Consider the following 13118-nt stretch of genomic DNA (forward strand, 5'->3'; position numbering starts at 1 on the left):
AGGATCAAGGAGATCCTGATCGAGGCAAATCACTATGTGGGCAAGTAAGAGCAATGGGCTTTTGCAAACAAGATGTACGAAGGAGTGAAATGGTTTGCGTTAGGTGACGGCAGAGACATAAACCGAGGCAAATGTTTCAAGAGGCGAAACTACCTGATAGAGAGACAAGTTAGGAATCAACCAAGGCACTAAGACAGTTTCAAGACAAGTCAAACCAGTGTCATTATAAGGACACGACAACGGCATCGCGAGAATAGGTAAAGGAGAATGTCACAGGTCACGAATCAAAGCCCTTGACGAATGTGCACAGAATGTCTCATAGAGGTCAAAAGATTAAATAAGGCTCATCCGTCCCATTTAAACTAGCCCAATTTGTGGAACATGTAGAGAAATCCATCTATTTAAAACCTTGGTGGCCGAGTGAAACACTTAAGGAAAACTAAGGTTGCTAGGCAAATATGGAAACTAATATTAAAATATTTATAATCTTACAAGATTTTATTTAGTAATCTTAAGGGATTTAAACAATCCCTTAATAATCTCAATTGTAGATAGGTTTTAATTTAGACCATCGATGTAAAGTGAACTGTACCGTTGGATCTGATGGAACTCAACTTTAAATAGAGGTATTCCTCCTCATTTGTAGTCATCCCTTGTATTTAATTCAAAGAGTATTCACTCAAACACTTTGTACATGCAACTTTATTTTGCCTTTTTCTACTCTCTCGTTGCTTCAGATTTGAACCCAAAAAAATTACCTAAAACCACACAAATTATGAAACTAAAATTCTAGCACCATAATACGTACATTAAAAAATTATTAACACAAATAAATAATATGTATTGTTTCTGACATACAAACTTCAATTTGCATGACAATAAAATAGAATATTGCATATTAAATTAGAAATTTTACTGTCGAATGTAAACATTGATTTGCTAGATTCTATTATTAGCTTAAATGTATATTATTTATAAAACATTATGAAATTTTAAAAAATTGATTCTGATATAAATTACCATGTTTTTAAATTTAAACTCATAAATTATTATATTTTAATTTCGTAATCATATTAACAAATGCATAAAAAAAACATTCTAAATATAATTTAATTAATAGGGTGCAAACTAGTTTTAATATAAAATAACTTTCTGAAATGTAAAAAGTTAAATTGCCTAGTGAAACAAAAAGGGGTGGGGGGAGGAAGAAGGGAAAGAACAATTACATGAAAACATAAGTTGAATTCAAGATATCCTTATTTTGCTCTCAAATTTGACAAAGCACACACCAACAAAGAATTACAAAGCAAAAATAGCCTGTGTCCTCTACAGAAATAAATGCAAAGGAAAAATCAGATTACAAATTAAATGAATACTTTCACAAATCACTATTTTTGAAACAATAAAACATTTCTACACACGTCAAAATCACCGGAAGACTATGTACACTGTAATATTATGATATAAAATTGGAAAAACCAAAACGTATGTTCCCTACTTGATCAATCATCAAATTTCCGGGAAAAATAATAATAGTAATAATAATAATAATGATAATTATCTCTCTCACCTTCTTCACTTGTTAGACCACTGGAATTCGATTTCCAAATTCCGTGATGGCCCACTTTTACTTTGGGGCAATAACGTGTACTCACCAGCTACCGATCCAAGCATTACAACTCGATCAATTTGGATTGTAACTTTTCCAAAGGAACTCTGTTTTTGCAAAGAAGAATCAAATGGAATTTAGAAACTATTAAAACACCCAGTCTAACCATCGATAATCAAAAAAACAAATAATTCTTAATTCTTATGATGTACTTACCTTCCCCATTTTGCTCTTGTTCTTGCAAGATATGTGCAGCTTCTGGCCTTTTGGAGGACTCTCAAAAGTCCATGCAAAACTTTCATCCCACTCTGGATTAGGACCAGTTGATACAATCTGAAATGTGACAAATAAGTTAAGCATAAGTACAGATTAAACAAGGTGAAGAGATGCCAATAGATAACATACACAAGAGTGTTTAAAATGATTTTCAAACCAGCACAAATAGATGGAACGCATTTTCATCTAGATTGTTTAAAGTTTATCCAGCAGAACCACCAAAGTTTTGGAGTCAGTCGACCATGTATAGTGGGGAAAAAGATCCCCATTCATTTAATCTTAACTCTTAAGAGCTGGCTTAATGATTCAAAACCAAACATCAGTAATATCATGTAGCCGTATACTGGCAGCTTTTTAAAGAACTTCACCTCTCTCTATAAATATACAAGTCACTTTGTAGGGCACTAGTAGTTATGAGGGCTGTTAAGCATCCAACCTAAAATCAATTAATAATAGGTGAAGTGACTCAAACTCAATCTGAAGATAAGATTATATTAAACTCAATAGTTAATATTTAACAGATGTCGGATTATATTACTCAACATTCCCTCTCCTGTGCAGCTCGGTAAGGGCTACATGTGGACAAACTCATAATAGGGTAACAAATGAATAGAACATAATAAACTTAGATTGTGATACCGTGTTATCCAACCTAAAATTAGTAAGCAATTTAACTTCTGTGGGATAACACCACTTAACAAGGACTAAGGAGCTGAGACTCAAAACACTGTAGGGACGTGAAGGCTGCTTATAACAAATTGTTTAGTTCTACCAAAAACTTAGGTGATAACTTATGAATTCAGAAATAGAAGATCCCTAACTAAAATCACAGTTACATATAAGAGGATGAAGAAGGATATGGAAGCATCTTACCTTGGTCTGCCGAGGTGGAGTGTTGCCAAGAGTAAGTTTGCAATAGACACTTGGGTTTCCTACTGATTGCTTCATATTGTTACCACGCTTGATTATAACCACCAATGTCCCAGGTAAGCACTGCAACAGAAATTCTGCCTTCTCCTGAAATCTAGGTGGGCCAGACTGGATTAAGTACTGCAGCAATGGAATTGCATCTGCAGCAGCAACTGATTGAGCTCTTGAAACTTCAGCCGGGCACGCTGACCAAGCTTGCCTCAGCAGAAAAAGACCATCCAAAGCAGCTTCTTGAGTTGCCTCGGAACCTGTTTTGAGGGATGTAACCAAATGGGGAATGCTAAGTGTTGCAGGCTCAGTTGCTCTCAAACGTGGGAAGTTGCTAAATAAAGAATTTAGAGCTTTTAGATACTCCTCATTGACAGTTCCACTGGCCCATAAATCCTTTTCAATAGCAGCTGTGAAATATGAACAGAAGTTAAGAAAAAGCTTGCATGGAAACACCATCTAAAGAACAACGGGTCACCAATACTATTGGAAAACAAATTGATAAAAGGAAAAATAAATTAATTTCAATGCACTGATGGTCTTGGAATAAGATATCTTGTTTGTTGGTTCTTCCTGAGGACGTTACCCTTGATAAAGAAAACTAAGGTGTATACACACACACACACTTAGAACTGTGATTATTGCTCAGTTACACAATGACTGGGCACAAAAAATCAGACAATTTACCATGGAGCTCATTTTATATAGCTGCAGTGCAACAACCATAATGTAAATATATTATTCATAGACTATGAAAACAGGAAAACTCACAGATGGAATTATTGCATCAGTAAAATACATTTTTGAGTTCTATAATTCTGTTCACCTTATGTGATATGTTCCGGTGACACTCAAATCTTTTAAGGAGTGCGACCACTACTACTAGCACCCACAAAAAGTCATAATGCAGAGAGAATTACCAATCAAACTGGAAGCACAAAGAGAACTGAAATCCTAACAGACTGTTAACATAGTGGATCTTTCAAAATGTTATAACCATAAGGTTTGTGAACCATGCTTCTAGAAAAGAAAGAAAAGAAATATATGCAATATAACCATAAAATAGGCATGGTAATGGAAACCTACACAAACTAAAGATGCACTTTTTAAGTGATTTCTCCTCATTTTGGCCATATATACACACACACACACACTGAAGTCCAACAGAGCTAGAGAACGTACCAGTTATGGCTCGTACTGTTTCACTAGAAGCATACTCTTGAATGGTATTGTTAGAAAATAGAAGTTTAACAAACATAGCAGCTTGAATGGATGTATCTGGATCACTTGAACCTATTAGATCCAATACAACCTGAACACCACCAGCCTCAGCAACTGCTCTCTTATTTGATCGGCTATACATTACAAGATTCTGCAGAGCACATATGGCTACCACTTTCATTTCTTCTGTTGGTTGGTCTTCAAGCACATTAACAAGAGCACGACAAGCTGAAACAGCATCAGCACTTCGAGCAAGTGCCTCATTCTGAAAAAGGTCACCAAGAGCCAATGTTGCCAAAAGCCTTGCCTGCTGAGCTTGGGTTTGAGGATCCAATAGATATTGGGATAGTGGTACAATTGCAGTTTTAGTTACTTTTGTTTCTCTGATCTTCACATTATTGAGTAATACTTCCAGCAGTCTTGCAGCTGTTTCCTCACACTGGTGAGATCTGAGAAGTTCTAAGAGGGCCTCTATAGCACCACTTTCAGCCATCGCTTCAGCACTGGTTCCATCATCACTCTCTAATACCAGAAGGGCATTCAATGCACCAATCACAGTGGCCTCAGAGCCTGAATGCAGCAACCTTACCAAAACAGCAACAGGAACTTCTAGATAAAATTCAGAACTGAATTGCAGAATGCTAGCTAAAACTGAGGCAGCTGATTCCCATAAAGCGTGTGGGAGAGAAGGATCAGCTTGCAATATCACTTTGGACAGCTCACTGACACCACCCTCTTTTGCAATTTCGTTTGGCCATATTAGTGCAATGCTAACAAGAGCCTTTACAGCTCTCTGTTGCAAGATATGTATGCCAGAACCAAGAATTCTTATAAGGGGACTAATTACTTGTTGTATGACTGCATCCTTCTGAAGACGTTCTTCCAGAAGCAGATGCGATAGAAGCTCTGCTGCCAACTGCTGAACTGCAGGAGCAGGGGAATCAAGAAGTGGGATAAGTGGTTCTATAGCTTGGTGAGAGGTCAGTGTATAATCAGCACGACACTGTGGATGCTCCAGAATATTTACAAGGACCTGTAATGCACTATGTTGTCCATCAGGCCCAACTTCTGATCTTGACAACAACTGAAAAAGGGGCTCAACCACTTTTGCAGCAGACGGTCCTTTAGCTATAGTAGCATTATTCGTCAATATCCGGAGCAATTCCGCAAAAGCAGCACATAAGAAATCTGGCGCTTCATGAAGGATATCAAGTACGCTTTCAATTACCCCAGCTTTCACCATTTCCATCTTACAAGCAGGCCTGTCTTTCCCTAACTTCACTAGAGCTCTTGAAACAGCTTCATGAAGCATGTAATTCTTACCATAAAGAAGACCTACAAGAGGTATTACAGCACCATGTGCAGCAACTAGTTCTGCCAGTTGTTCATCATCCACAAGTTTATCTAATGCACGGACAACTGAGTGATGAGCAGAACTGAACTCAGTTACAAGGAGAGCCACTAGAGGCTCAACACAACGAGCTGCAGCCATAGTGGACCTGATTCTTGTATTAGCAAAAAGAACACAACACAACTCAGCAGCATCTCCCTTCAGTTCCATTGAACAATTTGTTGAGAGGATTCTGCAAAGAACATCCACCGCGTTCATTTCAACATCAGCAGCAGCAAGTGCCCTAGAAGGATTTTCACTCAACAGCCTAACTAATGCTGCAATAGCAGCATGCTGCTCTCTCTCCATTCCAGTATTAAGAATCTCAACCAAGGGTTGAACAGCTTGCCGGGCAGTGTCCGCATTTCTGATATGGTCAGCAGAGAATAGGCTTTCTAATGCTTTAGCAGCACTAAGCCTAGCAGCTCTTCCTCCGAGACGTAAGACTGCTACAAGTTGACCAACAGCACCAAATGCTGCCTCATGTCTTCGAATTTCAGCACTGCTAAATAGGATCCCCAATAGATCAGTAGCAGCTTCTTCTGTTGCATCTTGAGGGCTCAGAGAGAGATACTTAGTCAGAGCTTCTAAAGCCCCGGATTCCACCATAACAATCTTATTTGATGGACTGTCTTTTGCAAGCTGAATCAGAAGCCCAAGGGACAGAAAAGGTGCACCAGGGCGGTCGGGAATTGGTTTAAGTAGATCAACAAGGGCAGGTATTGCTTTTCGAGAAGTAGCACCAACCCTAATGTCTTCAACTCTAAATAACCTCTCAAGAGCAACTTGATCTGGGTACCGTATCAAAGCAAACTCCTCAGACAATTCAAGAAGCTCTTGTATATCAGCATCAGCACCGCCAAGCAAGGAGATAAGACCACCAGCAGCCCCTGAATTTGCAACAGATAGGAGAGTCCCTCGGCTACCATTACAGACTAAACTGGCCATTGCTTGTGCAGCAAAATATCTGTTCGCCGGAACCTCTGACTTCACCAGATTTGCAAGTACTGGTATAGATTTCATTGTTCCATGTGCCCGAATGATATCTCTATCTTGGAATAAGATCGCTAGCAATACTGCACAAATCCATATGCTGTTATCTTCCTTAAAATCAATCTGCAAATTACCACAGAGAATCGTGCATTTTCAATAAAAGTATGAGGGAATATAGCCTCAATTGCAGAATAGGGAAACAGGGAACAATATCAATGTCATCTCCGAGAAATTTTATACATAGTTGTAAGCACCATAAGTTCTCTACTTATCAACGTTATATAAACAATTAAGAATAGGATTGAGTACCTGAGCATATTGGGAAGATCGTTGGGAGATTCTCTGAGTGACAACTTCAACTGCTCCAGCTTCCATTATTGTGATTTTACTCTTTTCATCATGACAAGCAAGGACAGAAAGAAGCCATATAGCCAAATTTGCACCGGAAATAACTGATGTGCCAGTATCAGATTCCCAATTCCTGTCTTCTCCTTTAGCATGCCTACATATGCTAATGGCATCTTGATCATCATCTGGTGGATTTGCCAATGAAGTCTCTCGAGAACCAAGCATTGTAACAAGTGATTCAATTAGATATATGGAAGAATTTAATTGATTCAGATCTTCCACCATTTTATGGTGATCAACTTTTGCGGCACATATCAGAAGTGCAGTACCGCCAATTTTGACCTTTAAGTTTGTGGAATTGATCACCCTTCTAGCAATTGATGGTATACACTCAGAAGAACTAGCAACAGTCTCTCCTAGAACAACAGGTTGATCATGGCAAAGTCGTGACAATATCTCAATAGCTTTATCCTGTAACAAGGGTGTTGCATCAGCAATGGATGAAACTATTGGAGATATGTTTTCTGGAAATTCAGCTAAAACTGCCCATGTAGGTTTTATTTGTCCACTGGCTGATTCTGATCTTGACAGAATAGCAAGAGCATCTAGTGCCTCTCCAATGGCAGCAGATCCACCTCTTGAAGATCCTAGAAAAGAAACAAATGCAAGAACTGAACCAGCACGGTTCACACAATCAGTAATGGCATAATCAACTCGCCTTGAATGGAGCAGTCGTGCTATGGCTGCTGCTGCATGAGTCTTCCCAGAAACAGTTCCTTCATGTAAAACCCTTGTAGAAGGCAGAATAATTTGCTCAGTAATCGCTATCTCCGATATCTCAGCATCCAACATAAGATTTGCTAGAGCACATACAGCCTGCTCTGCAACTTCCAGAACTGAAGAATTGGAAAGTGAAACTAAGGGAGACATTGCATCTCGAGCAAAAGCAGCCACATCCTTGTTCTCATTAATTGAAAGAAATATTGCAGCAAGGCAGCGACAGGACTCTAGTAAGATGTTTTCCGATTCAACATTTAGCAGCTTCATGACTGACCCGAGAGTTTTTACAGCAATGTTACTTTCACGCAAGTCCATCCTGGTTTCAAATATCCCAGCTAAAGCCGATGCTGACTTTGCTTGAGTTTCTTCTTTACTTGAGCTCAATATTTTAATCATGGTCTCAATTGCATCATTTGCAGCACTACCTTCACGTGATATATCTTGGAAGGGGACCACTGAAAGCATACTTCTTAAAGCATCCAAAACATACACTTTAGATTCAGGTAGATCACTGGTTAATAATGCACTGAGCTGACTGATAGTAGCAGTATCAGATTTATGAATTAAATGGTTCAATGTCTTTGCCGCAATTTCTTTCCCATTTGAGCTCCCATTCTTAAGCAGCCATAATAGTGCAGGAACAGCATCAGCACTTTCAACACACGCACATATATCTTCACTGTGATTGCATAGATTCTTGAGGATCAATGCAGAATCTTCCTTGGCCTTCACGGAACCTGTTTCTAGAATTTGAACAAGAGGAGGAATGCCACCAGCAGCAGTAATGGCCCACTTACTTTCATCATTTTCATTAGATAGAAGGCAAAGCAGCGCAACCGCACATTCCTGTTGCTGTTCTGATGATAAACCAAGAAGTGATATCAACAGCTGAACACCTTCACGACCTTGAAGAGCACACCATAGACTTCCTTCGTTGTTGCAAAGTGCGAGGAGAGCTCTTATAAGCTCTTCCTGAAGTTCATTGGTTGTCATTGTGATCAATCCGACAAGCAACCTTTTAGCATCAGAATTTGCTAGTTTAAGTGAGAGTATACTGTTCCCATACAAACTAGCTAGCGCTTCTATTGTACGCTCTTTCACAAGGAATGGTAAGCGAGGTTGGAACTGATTAACTAAAGTCTGCTCAATAACCAGCGGATCTGATGCTCTAGTAGATTCTGCATTTCCATTATAAATCATTAAAGCCGAAGCCAAAGCCCCAAGCGTGTCGGCAGTCTGAGCAGGTGAAGAACATGACTCAAGGCTTTGACCAAGACTTGAGATGACATATGATAAACCACCAGAAATGTTTGCCAAAGCACACATAGCATTCTCCTGCAATGCTTGAGCATACTCACCTTGCATGAATTCTTTTGAAGGAGCAATTGTAGCATTTATTAAAGCAGGAATACCATTGGAGTTAGCTATTTCCTTTCTAGCTTCTTTGCACTGAGCAGAAAGAGACTTCAGAGCACCTGCAGCCTCAGCTCTAACAGGGGCTTCATTACCAGGCCCTAACAGTTTAAGCAACTGTTTAGTAGCTTCAGCAGCCAATATCTTGGAACAAACAGATGCATCCTCCATCATCATACAGGCAAGAAGAAAGCATACATTAGCTTGAGTGCTTGACTGTCCAGTTATGAGCAACTTTACAAGTATATCAACTCCTCCAGCCTGAACTGTCGCTGACCAAAATCCCTCAGTGCTGCTTGAGAGACTTTTTAATGCTCCAGTCAACAAGTTATCAACCAATTCTCCTGTCTTGAGCCCATTCTTTAGCAGCTTCCAAAGCACTGGAACAACTCCCTCAGTTGAAAAAATCTTTGATCCAACATGATCCTTGGCACCACCTTGTGAAACAGCATAGATGGTCTTTGCAGCTGCAATTTGACCTTCTGCTGAGCTGGACTTGAGGAGTCCAAGCAACGGTGGTATGCAGCCCCCAAGCAAAACTTTAACCCTTAGCTCATTCTCCTTACAAAGCGACCCTAAAACAGTTGCAGCCTGAATCTTCACTCCAAGAGATCCTGATCGGAGAAGAGAGACAAGAACTGGAACAGCCTGAGAGTGAGATCCAACAGCACTAAAAGCATGTTCACGTGTATCGATGAGTTCCAGCAACTGCCTCAGAGAATTCTCTTTCTCTTGTACAGATGAGGAACTCTGCCGCAACTGCTCAATGCATTGTGCGACACTGGCCAATGTCCCATCTGGATCCTCCATGCTACTTGTACGATCCCTACAGGTGATTTAAGCATAAGGTGGTCTATATAGAATTATAATGGCTAATAATCATAGCATGCAAAATCAGAAAATGACAAATGAATAAGGAAAGATAATATTATCTTGTACATCAATGAAGTGGTACTAAACGTTACCAAAACAAATGGAGTGGTGCTAAAGTAGATACTCTCTATCAGTTATAGTTCAGAAGCAACAGGAAAAGAATACAAGGCCTATGACAGCAAACCAAAATACTCAACTAAAAAGCTAATGAGGCCTATGACAATAGAATCCAAGTCAAAGACACTGATAAGCATATTTTTTTTTTTGGTAATAAAAGAAAAACAACCGGGGAGCAATACAGGGACATTGAACAAAAACTTAAAAGGAGGTTCAACACCTCTGCTGGTGGAAATTGGTACCAGTGCTCTTCTATCCCTCTCTCTCGTGCCAAGACCGCCATGTTCTAACTAAACAGTTAGCTAAACTTTATGCTGTTTGCAAATTTCAGACTGCTCTAAATCTAGTAAGCAGCTCCCTTCCCAGACTTCTCCACATTGTTCTAAACTCTTCAATGCAATGCACCTTGTGTCCTTGCATAAAGTATGCTACAATAAAGCTCACACTAACCTCAGACCCATTTTTATAACTGAATGTGGAGTTGGCGGCTCGGAATCTTGAAGTTTTGCATCCCCATTTTTGTCCTGCAACCATGAGAGACATAAAAAAGGTAATGATGTTAAAAATTCAAATTTATTCAATTGATTATAACAAGTCATCAACAGGTGAATGAAAGTAGCCATGTAAAAATAATAAAAACAAGCTATATGATTATAGTGAGAAGCTATACTTAAGAAAGGGTATGGAAATCATTAACAAGAAAGCATTGCAGAATTTAGTTCTGAAACAATCAAAAAATATTCCCAACTCGGCCGATTATTCTAGGGCTTAGAGAAAGTTGAAAGTAGACATGCAGCATTTCGTTCCTCTGTTCGTTGTTTTGGGGACAGAGATACTGGTAATTACCTGTCACATTCTAGTATGAGAAAATCAGAGAATACACATTGTCATATTGTTTCTCAGCATATGTCTCTGAACTAAACTCCATTGTTAATGGCAAACTTTTAGAGAAATGAAATGAACCGGTAGGTGTAGCATTAATGCACATTAATGACACAGTCACCTCAAAGTATATTATTTTGAAGAACGTATATTTGAAAATCACATATTAAATTTCGGAATAAGTGGCTCTTGATAAATTTCAAATAGAAGTGCTCTTCAGCCAACAAATTGGCAATAAAATTTCTGAGTGCCCATATCCAAATCTATTTTAGGTTTCATCATTGTTAGACCGCATTTCCTTATCGAAGAAAAGAAACAATCATTCTCCAATCTTATAGAAAACAAATTCTACTAAAAGGATGCATTTATTTATTAACAATGATGAAAATGAGATCAAAACACATCAACCACCTTAAACTTCATAAATGTATCATATCAATAAATTCACAAACCATATCCTTTAAATCATCCCAAAACTAAGCATGAAAATTTAGAAACACACCATATCATTAGCAGCAAGGCCGCTGCCATTGTTGGCAGCGAACCTCCAAGACACTGTCGCCGCCAGCTTTGCTTTTTATTGCAAAATTCGCTGAATCTTGAAAGAAAAAATAACAAACCTTAGCCCCTCGTCAGATCCAGCCGCTACGCGTCGTCAAAACATTAAAATCCCCTGCCAAAAAGTAAAAGAAATAAGTTAAATACGAATTTCTAAATAAAAAAAAGTCCGGATCAAGCAAAAATCATGATAATTCAACAAAAGACCTCAAAAGAACAATAAACAAATACATCTAATACTAGTAAACTGAAAGTTCAAAAAGGGGAAGAGCAAAATATCACATTTCCATCGCACTGATTTTGTATCATTTTCCATTAAAATGAACTGAAATTTTACCAAATTGAAAGTCGGTAGATAGCAGATCGAAGAGGGATTAAAGGAGAAAAAATGAGGAGCTTAGATTTGGAAGAAACGACACCGAATGATGAAAATAGAAATGTAGATGGAAAAAAGAAAGAGAAAGTGAAGGCAAGCCTTCAAGAGAGAGAAATGAAGGAAGAATGAGCTTAGTCTCCTTGATTTGGAGTGCTTCTATCTATCAATTTCGTAGAAGAGAAGCCAACGATGAGAGAAATATTAAAGACAGAGAGAGAGAAAGAGAAACTGATTTTCTTTTTTTTTAATTTTTTGGGTAATGCTTCTTCTACTTCTTGTCTTTCTGTTTTTACGTTTTTAATTTATTTTTTTTTTCTGTGAAAAGAAAAAAGAGCGAAGGTTGTGTTTTGTTTTCAGTTCACTCACAGCTCACACAGCCGACGCTTTAACTGGACCACCGACAACTTGAAAGCTCTGCTTCTCGGCTCAGCTTCTTCTGTTCTAAACTCGGCTTTTCTATTTAAAGATTTTTTTTTAAAAAAAAAGGTATACTTATGCTCCCATTTTATAATTATTTTACTTTTAATTTTTAATTTTTAATTTTTTATTTTTTATTTAATAACTAAACTTGAATGGATTTTAATTATCAAAATTAAAAGAATAAAAGTAGGTTGGGTACTCATCTTTCTCAACAAGAATTTGAGTGTAAATCATGATTTTACAAAAAAAAATTCAGCTTATAATTAATTTTTTTAAATAAAATTTTCAATAATTTATATATATTAATGCAGTAAACCTATTTAAAATATTTATATATTTATTAATTTGTTAGTATAAGAATTTGTATTGCATAAAATTTTTAAATGTGCTAATTATGTTATATTTTATTGTTGTTAACCTTTAATTATTTAAGACAAAAACTTTAAAATATTATTTTAAAATGAAAAAGACATAATAAGAAAACCATGCAGCTTCAGTTTAAGCAACCCAAGCGGCCAAGTAGGTAAGCCAGCATCTTTTTCTCTCTCTTAGTTGGCTGGAAATGGATACTCATTGGTTTGTTGTTGTTTTTCTTTTCCAAAATATTCATTGTCTTATTGGTAAACAGTAAGATACACCTAATTATAATTATTATTAATTTGTTCCTAATAATATTCCTTGTTATTCTGTTACTACCACAGCAGAAATTTTATTCCAATTACCAATATACCCTTTCCTGTTTACTTTTCTTTTTATATATTATTGAATAAAAACAATAAAAGAATAACACATTTATCAACTTTTCCTTTTTTGTAAGTAGTAGACTGTCAGATATTTAACCTTTTTTAAATTTATGATTAAAAATTAAAGGAAAATAAAACCATTTGGCTTGATCAGTAATTTACTAAACAATTGGGTATGGAAGAACAATCCTACTCTACTGT

At 37.4% G+C, this 13118-nt stretch overlaps 1 protein-coding gene across 3 annotated transcripts; it reads right to left on the bottom strand.

Annotated features, from left to right (window-relative positions):
• Positions 1 to 1239: 1239 nt before the first annotated feature.
• On the bottom strand, positions 1240 to 12104 carry LOC107913679 (protein CELLULOSE SYNTHASE INTERACTIVE 1). 3 transcript variants are annotated; one of them, XM_016842336.2, is made up of 8 exons: positions 11661 to 12104; positions 11323 to 11493; positions 10389 to 10462; positions 6717 to 9774; positions 3986 to 6530; positions 2759 to 3213; positions 1826 to 1942; positions 1240 to 1716 (listed from the first exon to the last, which is right to left on the bottom strand). In XM_016842336.2, the coding sequence occupies exons 2-8, from the start codon at positions 11323 to 11325 to the stop codon at positions 1576 to 1578; spliced, it is 6393 nt and encodes a 2130-aa protein (XP_016697825.2). In that variant the 5' UTR covers positions 11326 to 11493; positions 11661 to 12104; the 3' UTR covers positions 1240 to 1575. The 3 variants fall into 3 exon arrangements, with proteins under 3 accessions (XP_016697825.2, XP_040960424.1, XP_040960425.1); XM_041104490.1 differs by having other exon boundaries at positions 11716 to 12068; XM_041104491.1 differs by having other exon boundaries at positions 11441 to 11493; positions 11716 to 12036.
• Positions 12105 to 13118: the final 1014 nt, after the last annotated feature.

This window comes from Gossypium hirsutum, chromosome D11 (assembly GCF_007990345.1).
Source record: "Gossypium hirsutum isolate 1008001.06 chromosome D11, Gossypium_hirsutum_v2.1, whole genome shotgun sequence".
Taxonomy (NCBI): domain Eukaryota; kingdom Viridiplantae; phylum Streptophyta; class Magnoliopsida; order Malvales; family Malvaceae; genus Gossypium; species Gossypium hirsutum.

Excerpts from the sequence above, each read along its gene's own strand:
- LOC107913679 (XM_016842336.2), bottom strand. Across the intron at positions 3,214-3,985 it reads AACAGTACGAGCCATAACTG|CTGCTATTGAAAAGGATTTA; the intron begins GTACGTTCTCTA and ends CATATTTCACAG. Across the intron at positions 1,717-1,825 it reads ACAAGAGCAAAATGGGGAAG|AGTTCCTTTGGAAAAGTTAC; the intron begins GTAAGTACATCA and ends TTGCAAAAACAG.